This window comes from Pseudophryne corroboree, chromosome 5, assembly GCF_028390025.1.
Source record: "Pseudophryne corroboree isolate aPseCor3 chromosome 5, aPseCor3.hap2, whole genome shotgun sequence".
Lineage (NCBI taxonomy): Eukaryota > Metazoa > Chordata > Amphibia > Anura > Myobatrachidae > Pseudophryne > Pseudophryne corroboree.
In genome coordinates, this window is record NC_086448.1 from 701,787,148 (window position 1) to 701,807,012 (window position 19,865).

At 43.4% G+C, this 19,865-nt stretch overlaps 1 protein-coding gene across 1 annotated transcript; it reads right to left on the reverse strand.

Annotated features, from left to right (window-relative positions):
• Positions 1 to 4,068: 4,068 nt before the first annotated feature.
• Positions 4,069 to 19,865, reverse strand: LACTB2 (lactamase beta 2). The gene is made up of 7 exons (XM_063923896.1): positions 19,679 to 19,865; positions 18,919 to 19,082; positions 18,193 to 18,319; positions 16,507 to 16,685; positions 11,237 to 11,385; positions 8,465 to 8,546; positions 4,069 to 4,310 (listed from the first exon to the last, which is right to left on the reverse strand). Exons 1-7 carry the CDS (start codon positions 19,801 to 19,803, stop codon positions 4,267 to 4,269), a joined length of 870 nt encoding a protein of 289 aa, XP_063779966.1. The 5' UTR covers positions 19,804 to 19,865; the 3' UTR covers positions 4,069 to 4,266.

The following is a 19,865-nucleotide window of genomic DNA, read 5'->3' on the forward strand; positions in this document are numbered from 1 at the left end:
ATGCTTGTGGAGCAGAAACAGCAGAACAAGTATTCACAACCCTAAATCGTTTAAAGAAAAGGGAAATTGATTATTACTTCCACGGAGTAACGCTATCAGACTATTACCGGGATAAAAAAATCCCTCGTGGATTTAGGATCCGGAACATTCCGACAATTGGTCGACACAACCCAGAATTTTGCCGGCGTTGGGCTGCCGTGTTGAATAAATGTTCCTACGATTTGATCCTCCTAGTAATAGAGGAATCGCGTAGGGAACTGGGCATTTCTAAAGAACGAACAACAATTTACGAGCAGAGTCATATCGATATCATCCAAGCTGAGACGTCTCTGGATTTGTCTAACAAATTATCAGTGGACATTGAAAAATATCGCCAGGAGCTGATTCAATTTAAAAAAACTAAACGCAACACCGTGGATAGAGACTACTTAGAACAGAAAGTTTACGCCTGGGCTTTTAGTCGACATCCAGACACCAACAGGAAACCTAAATATAGACGCCAAAGAAAATTTAATCTGGAAACAGATAACTCTAGCGCTCAATCATCTAGTGAGGCAGAATGTGTAGAGGCTACATCGTCAAAAAACGTAAAGAAACCCCCAGCGGGGGTTACTACTCGGGCAGCTCGACAACCCAAAAAAGGCCCTACACCCGCAGAGGTGGACAATGGGCAAGGCAAATCAAGCAAAGCCAAAAACAAGAAAACATAGTTTTCAATTTATCCACCCGGACTTTAACATCAGACGAGCTAGCCGTACTCAATAGAGGTTTGTCATATGTCCCAACCCAGAAACCAGATGTATTCACCAACAAAGTAGATCTATACAAATTCGGTCGGAGGGTAAGACTGAAGGAATACTTTGGAGAAGATGCATCCTCTATGGCGCAAGACATCCCTCTACACAAACCTTCACAGTTTGATCCGGTTTCCACAAATTTAAACATTAAATGTTTTATCAACCATATCAATGGCGTCTATGAGGATCTCCAGCCACATCATAACTCTAAGGAGAACAATCTATCTGTTGCTGAACATACAGCATTGAACAACCTGGCTAAGTACACTGATATTGTCATCCGCCCAGCAGACAAGGGCGGAGGCATAGTGGTACAAGACCTACAGGCTTACAAATCAGAAATCTACAGACAACTCTCGGATACAGCTATTTATCATCTGCTGCTCTCAGATCCAACGACAACCTACAAAAGAGAAATTGATGATATTTTGGATGAAGCTGTCAAAGAAAGCATTATTAACTCTAAGACCAAGGATCTTCTTACAGTAGAATGGCCGGTAATTCCGGTTTTATACACCATTCCAAAACTCCACAAGAACTCCAGTCACTTAAGGCGGGTACACGCGGATAGATCAGTGTTTAAAATCGAAGCAATCTGACTAGATTGCTTCGATTTCATGCAGGGATCTGTTGTGTTTATGCCCCCCATCGCATCGTTAGCGCCGGTGCTAGATTGAGCATGGAAGACAAATGATGGAGAACCATAGTGCAGGCGTAGGTGTTGACTGCTGCCCAGGACCTGGTGAAGGTACAGCTTAATAGGGGAAGCTTTACAATTACCCCTATACTGTATGTGTGAAACTGTGCCTTCCATCTGAAGGTCACTTTGGGTACGCGTGCTCAATCTTTTACATTGTGAACTTGTATTAATAAAATTTGTGTACGTCTGCACTATGGTTCTCCATCATTTGTCTTCCATGTGAATGAATTGAGGACACTGACAGAGAACTGATAAGACGTGGGACGACTGGTTACAAGTTTATTATCATTGGCCATCTTGCACTGTTTGGAAGATTCAGGAGGAGACCAGATAAGAGACTTACATGAAATCAGTGACATTTTCTCTCATTTTTTTTAAATGTTACCCCAATTGACTCCATTGGGATCGTTCTACTTTTCTGATTGAGATATATCAGTATCTGGGGACACCTTATCCAGAGTGTCAGATACCCTTTCTGTTCAGTGCGCAGGAACTATTTCCTTGTTTGTATTGTCATTTCAGTGATTGGTGTCAGCAGCCTGTCCCTAAAGCAAGGCGCGCAGGTGGTTGATTTATTTTTTGCTATCCAACTACATTGGATGATGCAAATTTATGCCCAAGTGTGGTCGGATAAATTTGCACAAAAGTCGTCATATTTAAATCAGAAATGCATTTGTGTATCTGGTTTGTAAATAAACGTTAGAAACTAAAAAGATCTGAGGGCGATGTATCAAACCTTGGAGAAAGATAAAGTACAAGCCAATCAGCCAATAAAGTAACTATAAAATGAGTTAGAAGCTAATTGGTTGGTACTTTTATCTGTCTCCAAGGTTTGATACATATCCCCCAGTGAAAACGGCATCTTATATAACAATAAGAAAAAAATGATACAGTACAGTAGGACTTATTGAGAAGTATTGATTTTCCAGTAATAAAATATTCCAGGGACCAATCTGGATCTTGGAATGGTTTGTGGAAACTTAGAAAAAGTTATCAACTATGTTTAAGTGCATGCCACCGAAACGCGACGAGAATGGCAATCCAGAATACAAAGCGCAAAACATCCAATGAACTCCACACATGTGTACAGTGATCATGTGATTTTTCATTTTGGTCTGGCTGTGAGCAGCTGACACACAGGATAGAATTACCATTGCTGCAGTTTCTCTTTGCAGTGATCCTAATAGTTTTATTTACATTAGAAAACTCTTGCCATCCAAACATTTCACCTTCTGCAGACACAAGTTTATAAAAGAGAACAGGCCTTGGCTAAATGTCTATCTTGTAAGTAAATATGTATATTTGATGTATTGAGTGCAATGTTTAATTCCATGTGTTGCATTTAGATAAAGGGTCACTTGCTGTTGACACATAACACTGCCTCAAGGTGGCTTTCCTCCCACTGCAGATAGTTCATTACTGTGCCTCCAGAATGGTTTGAAAGGCAGCCAAGTGTCAGCTTTCACAGTATTTGTTTTCTAGCATTGTCAGGGTGATACCATTTCTAAAAAGCTTTGCTACAGAACAATAAATAAATGCACCTTGGGGGTCATTCCGAGTTGTTCGTTCGTTATTTTTTTCTCGCAACGGAGCGATTAGTCGCTAATGCGCATGCGCAACGTCCGCAGTGCGACTGCGCCACGTAAATTTGCTATGCAGTTAGGAATTTTACTCACGGCATTACGAGGTTTTTTCTTCGTTCTGGTGATCGTAATGTGATTGACAGGAAGTGGGTGTTTCTGGGCGGAAACTGGCCGTTTTATGGGTGTGTGTGAAAAAACGCTACCGTTTCTGGGAAAAACGCGGGAGTGGCTGGAGAAACGGAGGAGTGTCTGGGCGAACGCTGGGTGTGTTTGTGACGTCAAACCAGGAACGACAAGCACTGAACTGATCGCACTGGCAGAGCAAGTCTCGAGCTACTCAGAAACTGCACAGAGAAGTTTTTTCGCAATATTGCGAATCTTTCGTTCGCAATTTTGATAAGCTAAGATTCACTCCCAGTAGGCGGCGGCTTAGCGTGTGCAAAGCTGCTAAAAGCAGCTTGCGAGCGAACAACTCGGAATGACCCCCCTTGTTCTGTACTTTGAGCAAATTTTCAGACGTGCTTTATAATTGGAATTGTGTCACATTTTTCATGATTTTTTTTTTTTTATACAGTTCCCTTTGAAACAAAGGACAATGAAACATGGAGAACAATCTGATGTTATAATGTATTACATTAGGAATTGTTTTATAGGAGTTTGCCGGAGTTTGTTTTGCCGGCGGTCAGCATCCAGACGCTGGGATCCTGGCAGCAGAATGCCGGTGGGGTGTAGCGCAACAAAGCCCCTGCGCTCGCCGTAGGTGGCAATAGTTCCTGTTAGTTGCGCCGACTGTCAGGATTTTCAGCGGGTGGGATGGAGGTGTCGGTATTGTCGGTCCCCTGGCCGTTGGTCACATAACTATATCCCATTTTTTTAGAACCACAATGCAAAGTATGATAGATAAATTCTGTCCATCTTGCTTTGTGGTGAACATTCCTCAATTTAAATTAAATCCAAGTAACCAGGATCAGAATAAAATCACACCTGAAACCATCAATATACTTTATTTACAATTAGTTATCCAAAAATGTGCTAAAGTCAATTTTCAATGAAATATAATAGAATGAAAGTAATTTTCTAATCAGAACGAAAGTCAACAAGACCTTTGTATATCTGTCATTAGCTTATCACAGTTATGCATTTTGCAAAAGTAGTTTGATTTCCCCAAGATCCTGCGGTTTCCTGTTCACAAGTGACTTTTCCATCGGACAGTGGGGGATTGTTCTTCTACTGCAACCAGACAATTGTACAAAAATTCAGTCTCAACTACACAGGGTGCAATCAACAAGTCAACACAATGAGGTGTTTAGTATGTTGAAACGTTAGAATATTGACAAAACAGTGCGTCCTGGCGGTGCAGCAATCGCTTACCTCCGTTCTCCTCTGGCGGTGCAGCAGTATCAGGTGATGCGAAGTTCCGGTATGCTAACTGCTCCCCTAGCTTTAACCCCTCCCCTAAATTTAACCTCCCCCCCCCCACAGCCGGACCATAAGAATCCCCCCACAGCCTAATCGAGATGTTGGCATTCTGCACAACATCTGCATTTTACATGTCAACATATTAACAATAACGACATAATAACTGTCAACATTCTGGTGTCAACATTTTAAATGTTGACATAACTGCATCCTGTAGCTCAGTATAACCAGATGTTTACTTTCAACTGCCCTAGAACCATGAATAAAGAATCTGATTGGTTGCTAAGTACTTCAGTGTGTGCCCAAATGGTTATAAAGGTCTTCCATTGTTAGTTGTTTTTCTGTACTAGAAATGATAGCTTCATTCAAGACTATTCCACTGCGAGCCCTCCTAGGCATTTTTATAGCATGCCAGTAAGTCCTCACACCCACTGGTGTTAAATTACACGTTTACAATAATGAAATTAAACATAGGGCCCGATTCATGTTTGGAAGTAAAGCAAAAAAGCAAGCAACCGGGCAAAACCATGTGCACTGCAGGTGGGGCAGATGTAACACATGCAGAGAGATTTAGATTTGGGTGGGTTATATTGTTTCTGTGCAGGGTAAATACTGTATGCTTTCGCATGTAGTCCACAAATGTTAGGCTGCTTTATTTTTAAACAGTAATTTAGATTTCAGCTTGAACACACCCCACCCAAATCTAACTCTCTCTGCACGTTTCATCTGCCCCATCTGCAGTGCAACATGGTTTTGCCCAGTTGCTTGCTTTTTTGCTTTAGTTACAAACATGAATCAGGTTTATAGTACACACAGTTGTAAACAGATCTGACAGTAGAACCCACTGTTTTTAATGTCACCGACCAAACCCACGTGCGTTTTTAATAGCATTCCTTTGAGTCTTTCCTATTATGAATATTATTATGTGTATACGGGAGGCAATCAATTTGCCGGCTGTGGGGACCCCGGCGGTCAGGATACAGACGCAAGAATCCCGTCTCACAGGGGTTATTTCCCCTCGTGGGTGTACACAACACCCGCAGCACACCAAGCACAGCGAGTCCCGCAAGAGGACTCATACCGCTTGCCCTGCTGCCGGCATTCTGTGGGGATACTGACTGCCGGCATCCCATCTGCTGGGAATACATATGTATTCCGTGTATACAATGGGTAAACATTTGGGCAAACCTACAGAGCCTTCCAGTTGATAGTAAAAACGGTGGTCACAAAGGCACGCAATCTGAATTTTATCAGCTTCTATCCATGAAGAGCAAACACCAGTAGATAGGTGCTGCATACATTTTTGTAGCCTTCATTGGGATCTTGGCTAATCCTATGAATAGGAAAATTGTGAACTTTCCATTTGAATGTGGGCTACAGGGACTGTAAGCAAATGTTAAATACTGTATCATGAATGGGTAACTAGAATTGTTACAACGCTTTAATTAAATTTTTTATTCTCATATTTGCACTTATCAGCCCTTTAAAAAATGAGTTTGTTCAGTAACAATTGCATCACATCCATTTAGGGGAAGGGATTTGGACATCACTCCCTGTATGTGGCCACTTCCTAATCATATGTTTGCATTAAAAAAACAAAAACAATTTGGTGACTTGGAGCTATTACCATATTGGAACAGTGATTCACCTCAGACCTCTGACCAGAACCGGAACAGCATGCTTGTAAACTCCTTGCATATGGCCAGAGTGCATGGAATACTGTGCAGACACTGGCCGCAGGCACCCCCGGCTCGCCCAGCCCTAAAAATGGCTCTGCATGGAACCTTCACCAGACCTTTGGCAGGTACAGTTTCTCCTATGTAAGCAACTGTGGATCTCTGTACATAACTGCTTTCAGCGACTCAAACGTGACCTCCCCATATGTCGTGACATCTGTGTGCACCAGGTGTCCCACCCCCTTACCCTCCCAATCACCAACAGGAACACCTAATTCCAAGTCTCTGCATCAGAATCTCTACTTACACCTACCTACTAAATGGGGTAAAATTAAGGGTTTCTGTACTGGAAAAGGACTTAGGTGTCCTCATAGATAGCAAGCTAAGCAGTAGTACCCAAAGTAGGAGTGCAGCAAAGAAGGCTAATAAGATATTAGCATGCATAAAACGGGGTATTGATGCTAGGGACGAGAGTATTATACTCCCGTTATATAAATCACTAGTGAGGCCACACCTTGAATACTGTGTACAATTCTGGGCACCGTACTACAAAAAGGATATCCTGGAGCTTGAAAAGGTACAGAGGAGGGCGACCAAACTAATTAAGGGCATGGAGACGATGGAATACAAGGAAAGGCTTGAAAGACTAGGCATGTTTACATTGGAAAAGCGGAGACTAAGAGGGGATATGATCAACATCTACAAATATATAAGGGGACAATACACAGAGCTTGCGCGGGACCTGTTTTTGGTTAGATCAACACAGAGGACTCGTGGACACTCGCTCAGGTTAGAGGAGAGGAGATTCCGCACAATACGGCGTAAAGGCTTTTTCACGGTAAGGACAATACATGTTTGGAATTCCCTGCCCGAGGGAGTTGTAATGGCAGAATCTGTCAACACCTTTAAGAATGGGTTAGATAAATTCCTATTGGAAAAGGATATCCAGGGGTATGGTGCATAGTCATGCATTATAGTTACTATAAATAGGGATAAAATGCAACGGCTGACAGCAGCATCAGTCAGAAATTTTAGTCAAATCATCATGCATAGGAGACCACAAATAGGTTGAACTCGATGGACAATTGTCTTTTTTCAACCTCAGATACTATGTTACTATGTTATGTTACTGCGTCACTGTGCACAGACTATCGGGACACATGCGCAAAAACCATTGGCCACATATGTGAATATTAATATAGCGTGTGAATCAATCCCACAGTATGGACCAGCAGACCCTAGAAAAAAACAGACTTCACACGCAAAGAAACAATCACTTAAGTGCGGCAGTGGCTGGAGCAGGTTTCTGTGGCGAAATCACAGAAGGCTGATTCTGCTCACAGTCTATGGAGGTTAATAAGATCCACTGTGAGATGAAGATAAAATGACAATTCCAGCAGCGCTATAGACCTATTCACTCTCTGTAACTACACACAGACAATCAAAAATATTAAAATGACAGAAACACTGTTGACTATGTGACACAATCCATATACAGTACACCAAAGAGAAGACTGCAGAATAACTACACACTGTGCCAAGTGCATAGACACATTTACATACGTGTGCTCCTGGTGACATTGGCTGGAAGATAATGATGCAGGAACGTATGTGACTGAAGAACCCCGATTGGGGAGATCAGTTGTTCATGGTGCTAATTTAGTATACTGTCACCTGCAATAACCTGGCAGTCTTGGGGAATTGACACAGTGGACACATTAAGTGGCACTCGAAAGCAAAGTCTCTAATATAGTACAGCCTTTGCAGAGGGGTGGTCTTCAGTATGCCGACTGACGGGATCCCGGCGTACAGTATACCGGCGCCGGGATCCTGACAGCCGGCATACCGACACTTATTCTTCCTTGTGGGGGTCCACGACCCCCCTGGAGGGAGAATAAAATAGCGTGTAGTGCGCCACCGTGCCCGTAGCGTGGCGAGCGCAGCGAGCCCGCAAGGGGCTCATTTGAGCTCGCCACACTGTCGGTAAGCCGGCGGTCGGGCTCCCGGCGCCGGTATGCTGGTCGCCGGGAGCCCGACCGCCGGCATATCGTAGTGAACCCTTTGCAGAGACCCCTAAATCTGATAAAGTGAGTGCTCTGGCACATATAGCAGTACAGCAGCATAGTCTGAGGCTCTGGAGACGGCCTGATCTATAGCCTCATTCTAGGAATACTTTCCCAGCGCTGATCTTGCGTAGGTGACTTTCTCAACGTATTACATCTTTGTAATATACTTTATAATAAGAATAACTAAAGTTATTACATTTCATATGTCATACTACAAACATACCTATCTTTTCTTCCTTCTTTAGTTTCTGTAAATGATGAGTCAGGTTGATTTCTGCAGCTGCGTGCAAATACTCTGGAGTATCCTGTAAGAACAACACAAGTTGTATTACAGGAAAATATATCCACTTTGTAGGATGTCTGGATTTCATAAATAAAACTACCATGCCTGATAAATACTTTGTAGAGAATAAGCAGCACAACTTCTGTCTTTGGGTTTTCATGCAGCAGATTATCCATCCATGAGAGACCTCTAGTGGCTATCCTGCGCTGGTACACATTGCAAAACCTGGACCCTATGCACCAAATGTTTTTTATGACTTATATTTGCATTTATGCACATATTTATGTACAATAGAAGGGTTGGATAAGCGTGACCGGCAGTCAGCATACCTCCGCCGGCTTCCCAGCGGTGGAATGCCGGCGGGGGTCATATAACTACATCCCCAATAGTCATCCGAGTAGAAAGACCTTCAGTGTATGGACATTGTAGGACAACTATAACCTCAAACATGATTACATTACACATAATGCAATCAGCACGATCGCAGGTCCGTTTTCGGCTTCTACTTAGACACCGCGATAATGACTATGGGGTATATTCAATAAGAGTCGGATCCATTCCGACATGCATTTGTCGGAATGGATCCGACAACCCCTATTCAAAGAGTGGCCAAACCGACTGTCTGCTGCTGCTTACCTCTGCCCGGTGCTGCTCCTGCTTCCGCTCACCTCTGCCTGGCGCCACTGCCGCTCTCCTCACACCGACGCCGCTCCCCTCAACCCGGCGCTGCTCCCCTCAGGGTGGATGGTGGAGGCGGCGGCAATGTCAATCCAACTTTTTACAAAGTCGGATTGACGTTGTCGGAAATGGGACCAAAACCTGTTGGATTTGGTCCCCTTTCCGACAGAAGCACGCGGATCGGCAGCTATTCCGCCGATCCACGTGCATTCCGACAAGTCGGATTTCCCGCATTGTCGGAAAAAACGGGGCCACATTGAATAGGTCGGAACCCCTTCCGACCTAAACCTGTCGGAAACTGCCGTCTTTCCGAAAGACGGCAGTTTCCAACAGGTATTGAATACACCCCTATAGGTCAAAAATCACTTCTAATTGGATGTTAGTGTTATCTTTATAGTGCGGTTTCACAAAAGTATTACATTTTCACAACCAGTCTGTAAGTATACTTAATAAAATAGGCGCCACCGGTATACAACCACAGGACCTGAGAAACACTGAACCCAAATAAGTACAACTTACAGTATCATAACTTAGTAAAAATTAACCAAAACTTTAAATGAAGATTTGGGTGAGCTGATTTGATAACGGTTTTGCAAACAGATGAAAACCAAAACAAATACAGAAATAACGGATTCTGGCCGCATAGCACAATAGTTTAGAAGATGCTTATTTTAAAACATATGGTACTATCATATTATGGGTAGGGGATTATTATTTTAAAACAGTGATCTTCCATTATGCATAGATCTTTACATTTAAAAACAAAACACATACTGTATGTCCATTGAACTGAACCCTTAATCTTTCAGGTATGGCTGTTATTCCACACAATGGCAATTCCCCAACACAGCATAGTCCAATTCCCTTTCTCAAGAACATCATTCACGTGTGATGTAAATATGCTGTATGCTCATCATGATTCTGATATGCTGTGAATTTGTTTTACACTTGTTGTATCTGGACGGGTACACACTGACCTTTCATATTTTGCCCCACGCACAATGCAAATACAGGTCTCCCTTCTTCTCTACAGAGTTCCCTAACTGCTGCTTCACAGAACAGTTGGTAACGAAGCAGCAGTCGCAGACACACGCTCAACAGTGACTGTAGAAGCTGCAGACGCACGCTCAACAGTGACTGGAGAAATATGCAAATGCTTATCTCAGCCTTCCCTATGTGCGGCACAGCGTGATGGAGTGTAAAAGCTCAGAGACGCTCACTTTCAGGCTCTGCGGTCTGTGCAATTGCGATAAAGATTGTGATCACTCCGACATAGACACATCATCAGTCGCACCAACAACATCTGCAGGAGCCTAATGTCCAACTAAACATGGAATCTGAAGCAGTGGGTCTGCAACTGGGTAAGCAGCTCCCACAGGGACGGATCTAGACTTTTCTTTAGGGGGGGCGGTTTACGGTTTAATCTTGACTCCTCCCTCTACAGTCCCAACTCCTCGCATCTGCAATCCTAACTCCTCCTCTCTCAATTTTGACTGAACTTTTTGAGTGAGACTGAGATAGAGCTTTGTGATTGTTCTATGTACATGTGACTGTGCTATGGGGTAATTGTATTTATTAGCCCTAGTACCCACACACCAGCAAGTGAGGGGCAAATGCTCTGTAACCCTTGCTCTCCTGGCTCCTCTGTGCTGCTGTGGTATAAGCTGCAGCACATCGTTCTGCCTCAGGCTCTCCCCAGAGAGCTCTCTTCTGATCAAAAGTGGGCATGGTGCGGTCGCCCCCCCCCCCCCCCCCCCCCTTAGATCCGGCCCTGAGCTCCCATAACAATCCCAATTTTGCGATCACTAGGTCACCTCCCAGTCTCCACCATGAATTGCCAAGGGATCACATACTCCTTTTTTCATGTGTTTGCAAAGCCATCAGACACTGGGTTTTTTAGTAAGGGTCTTTAGAAATTTGCACACATCTGCAGTAGCAAAAAAATCGCTCACCTGCATGAACATTTTTACTGCGTCCGTCTCTGAATCAGGGCCCACTGTAACTATAACAAGTAGCTGATAAGCCGGCACTTACCTTGTACACAATTTTAACAAGTTCCATGGCAGTCAGCGCTTTGCCTGAATTCTCTTGCAGAGCTTGGAGGATTTGCTGCTCCCGGGCCTGTCTGTGAGAGATATACTCCTGAATTTTGCCCATTGCACCTTGAACAACTGGGCCATGTCCTGAAAGCATAAATAATAAGTCAACGGATTTCTGAAACATAACAATAACAGTATGTATTAGACTTTGGAGTTATTCCACACCAAATCAACACAGGTTTCAAACTGACTGCTTCAGATTGTAATCAAGTTTGGTAAATTCATTGATGCCCTGGGTGTGAAGATAACTTCAAAATCTTAGGCTGATAAGTACACTGGTTTTGAAGTTATATGCCTTTAAATATGCAAATTTTGAACAAAAAATTTGCTATTAATGTTTTTTTTAAATTGCATTTGCAGCTCACCTAGTTGTCCTAAAGTTGGACAAGGTCTCATTCTAAACCTCTTTTTATGGGTCTTGATATGATATGTAACAGAGCAGTATGTTTCCCAAAAAAATTAAAAATGTAAAAACATTCAAAATCAAACTTTTGTTTTCCTCAAAAACCAAGTCTTTTAAATTTTGAAAAACAAACAAACAATCTAAAAAATTGTTCATACTGTTGTTAAGAAATTCCCAAAGTTTTCTTTTGGGATCATCTGCTGGGTCATTCCATGGGGGTGTAGTATGGTATGCCGGCTGTCGGGGTCCCGGCGCACAGCATACTGGTGCCGGAATCCCGACCGCCGGCATACCGACAACGTGGCGAGCGCAAATGAGCCCCTTGCGGCCACGCTATCCTCCCTCCAGGGGGGTCGTGGACCCCCAAGTGGGAGAAACGGTGTTGGTATGTCGGCTGTCGGGATTCCGGGGCCGGTATACTGTGCGCCGGGACCCCGACAGCCGGCAAACTGAAGACCACCCATTCCATGGTAACTCACATTACATAGTGACACTGACATTATTTTCTCAGTAAATAAAATGAATTTCACGTACGTTCTTTTTGCAGCTGATAGCCATACATATATAATACTACAGGGGTGGCCAACCAGTCAGAGACAAAGAGCCAAGAAATCTTGTTAGGTATATCAAAGAGCCGACGACGCACTTGCAAATATGGGGTGTGACCTTGTGCCTGCTAGGCCACGCCCCTAGTATAAAATACATTGAAAAGCCAGACATAAAATACAATGAAAAAGCCACTTCTACATCAAATAATTGATAAGACAGCATAATATATATTGAAAAAGTCAGATTCACATAATACACTTCAGTTCCCCCATATGTCACTCCAGCCAGCAGCCTCTTGTGTCACTCCAGACAGCTCCCCCATGTGTATTTGGCTCCCTCAGTTCTACGTAGTGCTGCTGCATGTCTGGCTGGAGTGCAGCGGTTTACAGATCTCTTGTGGTCACATGACTGAGTGTTGGGAGCCACATTTGAATAAAGAAAGAGCCACGTGTTGGCCATCACTGTAATACTATGTCATTTTGAAATGTGAATGAATGACCCTGCTACAAGAGGTTTCACTTCGGACTGTTTATTAAAATAATTAAATTGGGAACTATCTAGGCCTGTTCATTACTTTTAATTTATCTCCTTAAACAATCCCTTTGATGTATATTATGTTCACTGACACAGTATGTATCACCCGTCACCATCAGGGACAGTCTCCGAAAGGAGCCTGTCCCTGCGATGTGCTCTGCGGGCTGTCGGGGGATCCTGCGCATGTGCGGTCATACGTGATCTCAATGCACTGAGGCCATTCCTAGCGGAAGGTTCCGGGGAACCCAGACGGAACTCTTTCTGAGATCCATAGCCCATAGGCTACAATGGGCTACCGCAATCTACAGACTGTGGTAGCTATGGGAAGCAATATTGGAAATGCTTCGCATTCCATATATTGACATCGGGCAGCATTGCAACCCCCATTGAAACTTATTGGGAATGCGGCTGCGAGCGGCAATGGAGGGATCGCAGCAGGTATTGGAGATACCTGCTGCAATCTATCCTTTATACATTCCAGGGATACTTAATATTTGCAGCTAACCCCCAAAAACACCCCATAGCTGTAAATATTATTTGATAAATGGGCCCCTAAGATTTTGAAGTTGTCAATTCAAGGCATCAATTCATATACCAAATTTCATCACAATCTGAAATGGTCACTTTGAAACCCTGTGTTGATTTGGTGTGGAATAACCCTTTGGACAAAAGGGGCTATGTACTAAGCCTTGAAGAGTGATAAAAATGGAGAGAGATGAAGTATCAGCCATCCAGCTCCTGTCATTATTCAAACACAGCCTGTAACATAGCAGTTAGGAGCTGATTGGGTGGTACTTTATCTCCGTCCACTTTCTCTCTCTCCAAGGCTTAGTACATAGACCCCAAAATAAAGAAAAGGGTAAACACCTATATAAGAACGTGCTATGGTCTGTTCCAACTCCAACATGCAATGTGTGAGCTGGGACAGACTTAAAGCCACAGTAGAGAAGGACCTGGCTGGCCACCGGGAACAGGTCAAGTAAGTAAGTAAGCCAGGGGGATGGGCGGGACATGATGTGATGGATTGGATGGTTATGGGCAGGACAGAATCGGGGGAAGAGGGGGTAACTGAGAGGGAGGGTGTAGGGACAGGACAAGCAGCAGTCAGAGCAAGGGGCGAAGCAGCGTAAAGAGGTGGGCAGGGTGGCGGGTGGGATGGAGAAGGGCGGCAGTGTCCTTATTACTAGTAATAAGTATATCCACTTATTTCAAGTGATGAAGCATCAAATCAGTTTTTGAAAATATCTGTTTGCGTACTGTACACATCTATCCTTTTTGTACTCGTATGTAATGTTTGTTCACTTTTATATAATAATCATTTTATTTATATAGCGCTCTTTCTCCAATAGGACTCAAGGCACTTAACAGATACATAGCATAATATAGTACAGAAAATAATGAAGTACAGAACAGCTTTTCATAAAATACAGAAGCATGGAGATACTAAAGGGACATTATGGAATTGCTTGAGTAAACAGGAAAGTCTTGAGTCTACTTTTGAAGGATTCTATAGTTGGGGCCTCTCGCACTGTGCGGGGAAGTGAGTTCCATAGAGTCGGAGCCACATGACTAAAAGCTCGACCCCAGATGAATTACGGGAGATTCTAGGTACTGCTAAAAGTCCTTCATCTATAGATCGCAGTAATCGAGTGGGGCAGTATGGGATCAGAAGCTGCTTCAGGTACCTTGGACCTTGGTCATGTAATGCTTTGAAAGTCAGTAAGCCAATCTTGAAGATGATTCGCCATCTTACAGGCAGCCAGTGAAGGGAGTAGAGGATGGGTGTTATGTGGCTAGAACGGGGCTGGTTGGTTAACAGCCTGGCAGCTGTGTTTTGTACCAGCTGTAAGCGGTGCAATTCTTTTGCTGGGAGACCAAGGTAGAGGGCATTACAGTAGTCTAATCGAGATTATACAAATGCATGTATGACTTTTGGCAGATCATCTGAGGGAATTAAGTGCTTGATTCTGGCTATATTCCTCAGGTGAAAGAATGAGGATTTGATTGTCGCTGATATCTAATGTTTAAGTGTCAAGCCACCATCCAGGACAACTGCAAGATTCCGCACACGATCAGTATAGCACTGTGCAATATAGAATGTTGGCTATCTTATACTAATGTAGATTAATAATAAAACCATGATATACTGTACTATTGTGAAGTTCATTTCTCCACCGATATGCCTTCTAAGTATACTTGCTATGTTGGCTAATAAAAACTGGATGTTGCAGTGCCGCATTGTAAGTAGTATGAGTTTCACAATGTATGTGATGACATCGGTGTCTATTTTACCCCACAATCTATTACTAGCCATGCACGTTACAATAACCCTGGAGATACTGGGAAAGTTGGTTTATGCAAAATGAGCTCCATGGCACAGTGGTTAGCATTGCTGACTCATGTCTATAGAGTTTGTACATCCCCTTTGTGTTTGCATGGCTGGGTTTCATCCTGGTGCTACGACTTCCTTCCAGAGTCCACAAAGCACACTGGTAGATTAATATGTCTTCTGACAAAATAGACCAGAGTGTGTTTGAAGTAGGGAACTTAGAATGTAAGCTTTAATGGTGCAGGGACGGATTTCAGTGATTTATTATTCTCTGTACAGTGCTTCGTAATGCAATGTTACTTTATAAATAAAAAAGCTAATAAATAAATCTTGTGCAGGCTGCACTTGCAGGCCCGATGTGACAATTACAATCTGATCAGACCATTCAGGGCAGAAATACAGTTCGGTAAAAGCCCAGCCTGGGGTAAGGATGGCCATCAATGGTTTGCTACCAATGGTGTAGAGCAGATGGTTCTTTTCCATCAATAACAGACTCTCCGCGACAGTTTTTTTTTTCTCTGACGCAGGGGGCACTAAGCTAAGCCCCGCCCTCTCTCACCACCCCAATACCTGATTGACCTGCTGCCCCCACAGAAGGGATAGTTATCAATAGGATACACCATTAGCGTGCTCCATAAATGGGTTAATGCCATGTTAAGCAACGATGGCACCAATCATTCAATGGTCATCCCTGGCCCAGGGAGACAGCATGCTCCAGTCTATGGGGAAGCTCTTTAGATTTGTATTGCTGTGCTAAATGTTAAGTGTAGGAGGAGCTGCAAACTGACTGCACTGGGAAAGAGGGAGGGTGGTAATGCCTGCGTGGGAAGGAAATCTAACAGACGCAGATCTACCGCATTAGCGATGGAGAAAATGGGCAACATTACCTACATTGGGGTTGAAGGAATGTTGTATTTCCTGACCAGCCAGGACTTTGTCCCAGCTGCAGGGAAAGAAATGTCCTCCGTTGTGTTGCTGGGCATAAAGGGCAAATCACACAAAGTAAAGAGTGGTTTACACAGCATTACCAGGGAGAATGGAGGGGCTAGAAGCGGACTAACACTTGTTAAGTCCTAGTCTTGCCCACAAGAGACTGGCTTCACCCCTCCTAGGCTGGACATGGCCTTTTATGTCTGCCGCAACCTCATATTAGCTCTCCCGGGGGCATATGCATCAATGCTTGAAGAGAGATAAAGTACTAACCAATCAGCTCCTAAATGTATTTTTTCAAACACATCCCGTAAAGTGACAGGAGCTGACTGGTTGCTACTTTCTCTCTCTCCAAGCGATGATGCATATGCCCCATGGTGTAATATACATAGGAATTACATTGGTGTTTATGGACAGACTAAGCACTGCAAACACATAAGCATCTGTACATTACACCAACCTGGGTAAATCTTGTCAGCCTTAAAATCCAGCAGCCTTTGCAAGGACTTCATATAATCATACAGCTCCTCAAACACAGCTGTCCCCTCTCCAAGGATACAGTCGCCAGAGAAGATGGCATTTTCTTCCAATAAAAGCAAAGCCATGTGATCGTCTGTATGTCCCGGTGTAAACAGAACTCTAAATATATAACAGACTAGTTACATGCATTCTGAGTTTTGTGAGTTAAGGTCATTTTACAGATGTTCTTTACTGGCTAAGGAAATTTAAGTTGCAAGCTCTTGAGACTATATAGGAGAGATTTATCAAACCTTGGAGAGTGGAGAGAGATAAGGTACCAACCGACTTTTAACTTATATTTTTATGGCACAGCCTGTAAAATAACAAGTTGAGTGGTCGTTACTTTATCTTTCTCCAAAATTTAATAAATATCCCCCTTAAAGTCTTAAACAGATTTTTTTAAACAGGTTTTTTAAACTGCATTGCAAATAGAATGGAATCCAGTGAAGGGATTGGTCTCTATATACCGAGCCATGTATGCTTCTCACACTGCGCCAATGTTGCTGCAAGTAAATTCTGCAGATACTTTATAGCAAGGAACAGTAAATAGTATGAAGCGTATGCTACAAATGTGATTAAAGTGCTAGTAAAGGTCATCTCTTTTATTTCTAGATTTCCCAGGAAAACAAATCAGATGTACACAAAGATGACTGCGCTACTTAATTCCAAAAAAGACAAGAGAATCTTCCTACAGCTGCCACTATCAGAGGGACCTCACAGTCCCTCTGCTTCCAGGTTCCCTCTGCCCCCAGTGCCTGCTGTACAGCGATCACTGCTGATTGGTCAGCCTGGCAGCACTTGCGGCTGCATTGTCAGTCACTGGGGAAATGTTATAATGCAGCTCCTTTCCTCTGGCCACTCAGGGAGCTACAGAGAGTAGCAGGAGCTGGGAAAAATTTAAATCGCAATGGTAGTGATGTTCCGACCATCGATGAGCCAATGTTCCGGTCATCGATGTTAGATGTTTCACAAAATGTTTTGGTTTTTTACTTTTTTTTTTTAAATATATAAAATCGTATTGGATATTCATTTTAAATAGGTGTTTTTAACCTAATACAATCATGAAAAAAATGACAATTTTTGAGCGCTTTTTGGAAAAAATATTAGTCATTTAAGTGGTTAAGTGCAATTTAATAAAAAGTTTTCTTAACTTGACTCGACAATTGTTGGTCTTTTGCCGACTACACTAATCTAGATGTGCTCTAAGCCAGTACTTCTCACACAGTCCTCAAGACAGACCAGACAGTACAGGTTTTAAGGAAATCCATGCTTGAGCACAGATGGTTAAATTTAAATGACTGAGGTAATAATTAAGTCACCTGTGATCAAGCATGAATATCCTTAAAACCTGGACTGTGTGTGTATCTTGAGGACGAAGCCCTCCATTAGTAGTTTCCTAATCGTAGTCCACGTGGATAGTAAAGTATGCAAAAGTTGAAAAGAAATTCCCAAAAACTCATGTTGATCATATGTTGTGTCAACCATTGGAACCTGTCGACCACATGGTGTAGACCTATTGTCTGTTGACCTTTTGACTGACGACCTATCATCTAGATAGTGTCCTTCCCATGTTCTCTGCTATCTGTGTCGTCAATGATTAATAGACATGTGGAGTCAGTGCACTTACTGCAGGGTAGCTCCTTCTGTTGTTATCATATCTCCATCTTTAAGATAGCTGTACTTCTGCTCGCCCGTTCCGATGACCTCTTCTTTGTGTGGATTGCGGGGAAGTTTACTAACACAGAGGTCTGACCCTTTAGCAAAACAAATAATTATTTCTTAACCTGCACACAAGAGTACTTCAGCATCGGAATATTAGTATTTACTATGTAGCAAACATATACAAAACCAGGATGCCAAAAGCTTTGATCATGAGTTATCCTGAAAGCACCTGTAGCAGTCAGTGTGGGCTTGTCTGCCAGGCATGTGACAATACAGATCGTATGGAAGGGTCATATTGTACCTCATGTCCTGACGGTGGTTCTAAATACTATAATGAGGTGGTTGGAAATATGCAGGGGCATAAACTGGTATAATGTGATTGGATGCAGACTGGGAAATTGAAGGGGATCAAGCTGGTACAATGTGATGTTGGGAATAGATTAATAGGATGGGAACACAAAAGCCATCATTTGCAGATGGTCAGTAGTTACAATAATGGGCTCTTACAGGTTTACTTTCATGAACAATGCTAAAGGGAAAACAGCATTGCAGTGATTGTCTAATGTATTTTTGATGCATCAGTAAAAGGTAATATAAACACATGTATAAAGAGTGGCTCATTAATTCATCTACATTGTACATTAGTTTCCCTTCAATAAAACTAATACAGAGTAAAGAGATGACAACCTACCCGTCACAACATCCCTGTATATATCCGCGATACCACCGGAATGGTCGTGGTGCCAGTGGGTGACAATGACCTCCTGGATAGCCGTGCTGGATTCCCGCAGAACCTGATTCAGGCAGCTGATGTACTCTGGGACCGCAGGCTCTCCCGTGTCTATGAGGATCCTCCTAGGTGCATAAATAACACATTAATATATATATGGTGTTCAATTACAATGCAGACACGTACAACAGGTCACACATATAATACAAATCTAAAGAAAGGTACAAAGGTGACATACTGAGAACAACTTTAGGGGCCGCCATAAAAGCGACAGACAGATCACAGTTGGGTTTATGCGATGACAGAGCATGTAATGAATAATAACCAGTAAGTGGACACATAGGACACAATATTGCACACAGTGACTTTTCCAAAAGGACACGGTGACACTCAGTAGAGTGCTGGCATAGCTGGACACACATTATGTCATGTCAGGCCCCGGTTTGTTGTCCCTACCTGCAGTGCTCCAGCAACAGAATGTGGCACTACAAATCCCAGTAATCCCTCCTAGTCACAGCTCCAGGACAAAAGGAGGAGTACCACTTGTTGCACACCGTTGCCCTAGTGCCATAAGCACACCAGCATGTGCTAATTAGCGGCTCCATCACCCCATCCCTCTGCTTAGCACCGGCCCACTGACAGCTAGAACATTATGTTATACATTATGCACCCGCCAGGGGCGCTGTCCGCCCCACAGCAGCGCCGTGCGTCAGAAGTGTACCTCCGGCCGGTGCCCACCAGGTACGTGTTGGTGCCCTGCAGTGTCATGGGCCCCGGATTACAGCCCAGAACCCGGATCACCCGGGATGACAGCTGCTCCACACGGGGTAGCAGTGTCAGCGCCATGCTAGATCCTGAGCTCAGTCCAGCAAGCGGCCAGCCTATCCAATCACCGCACGCTACGACGG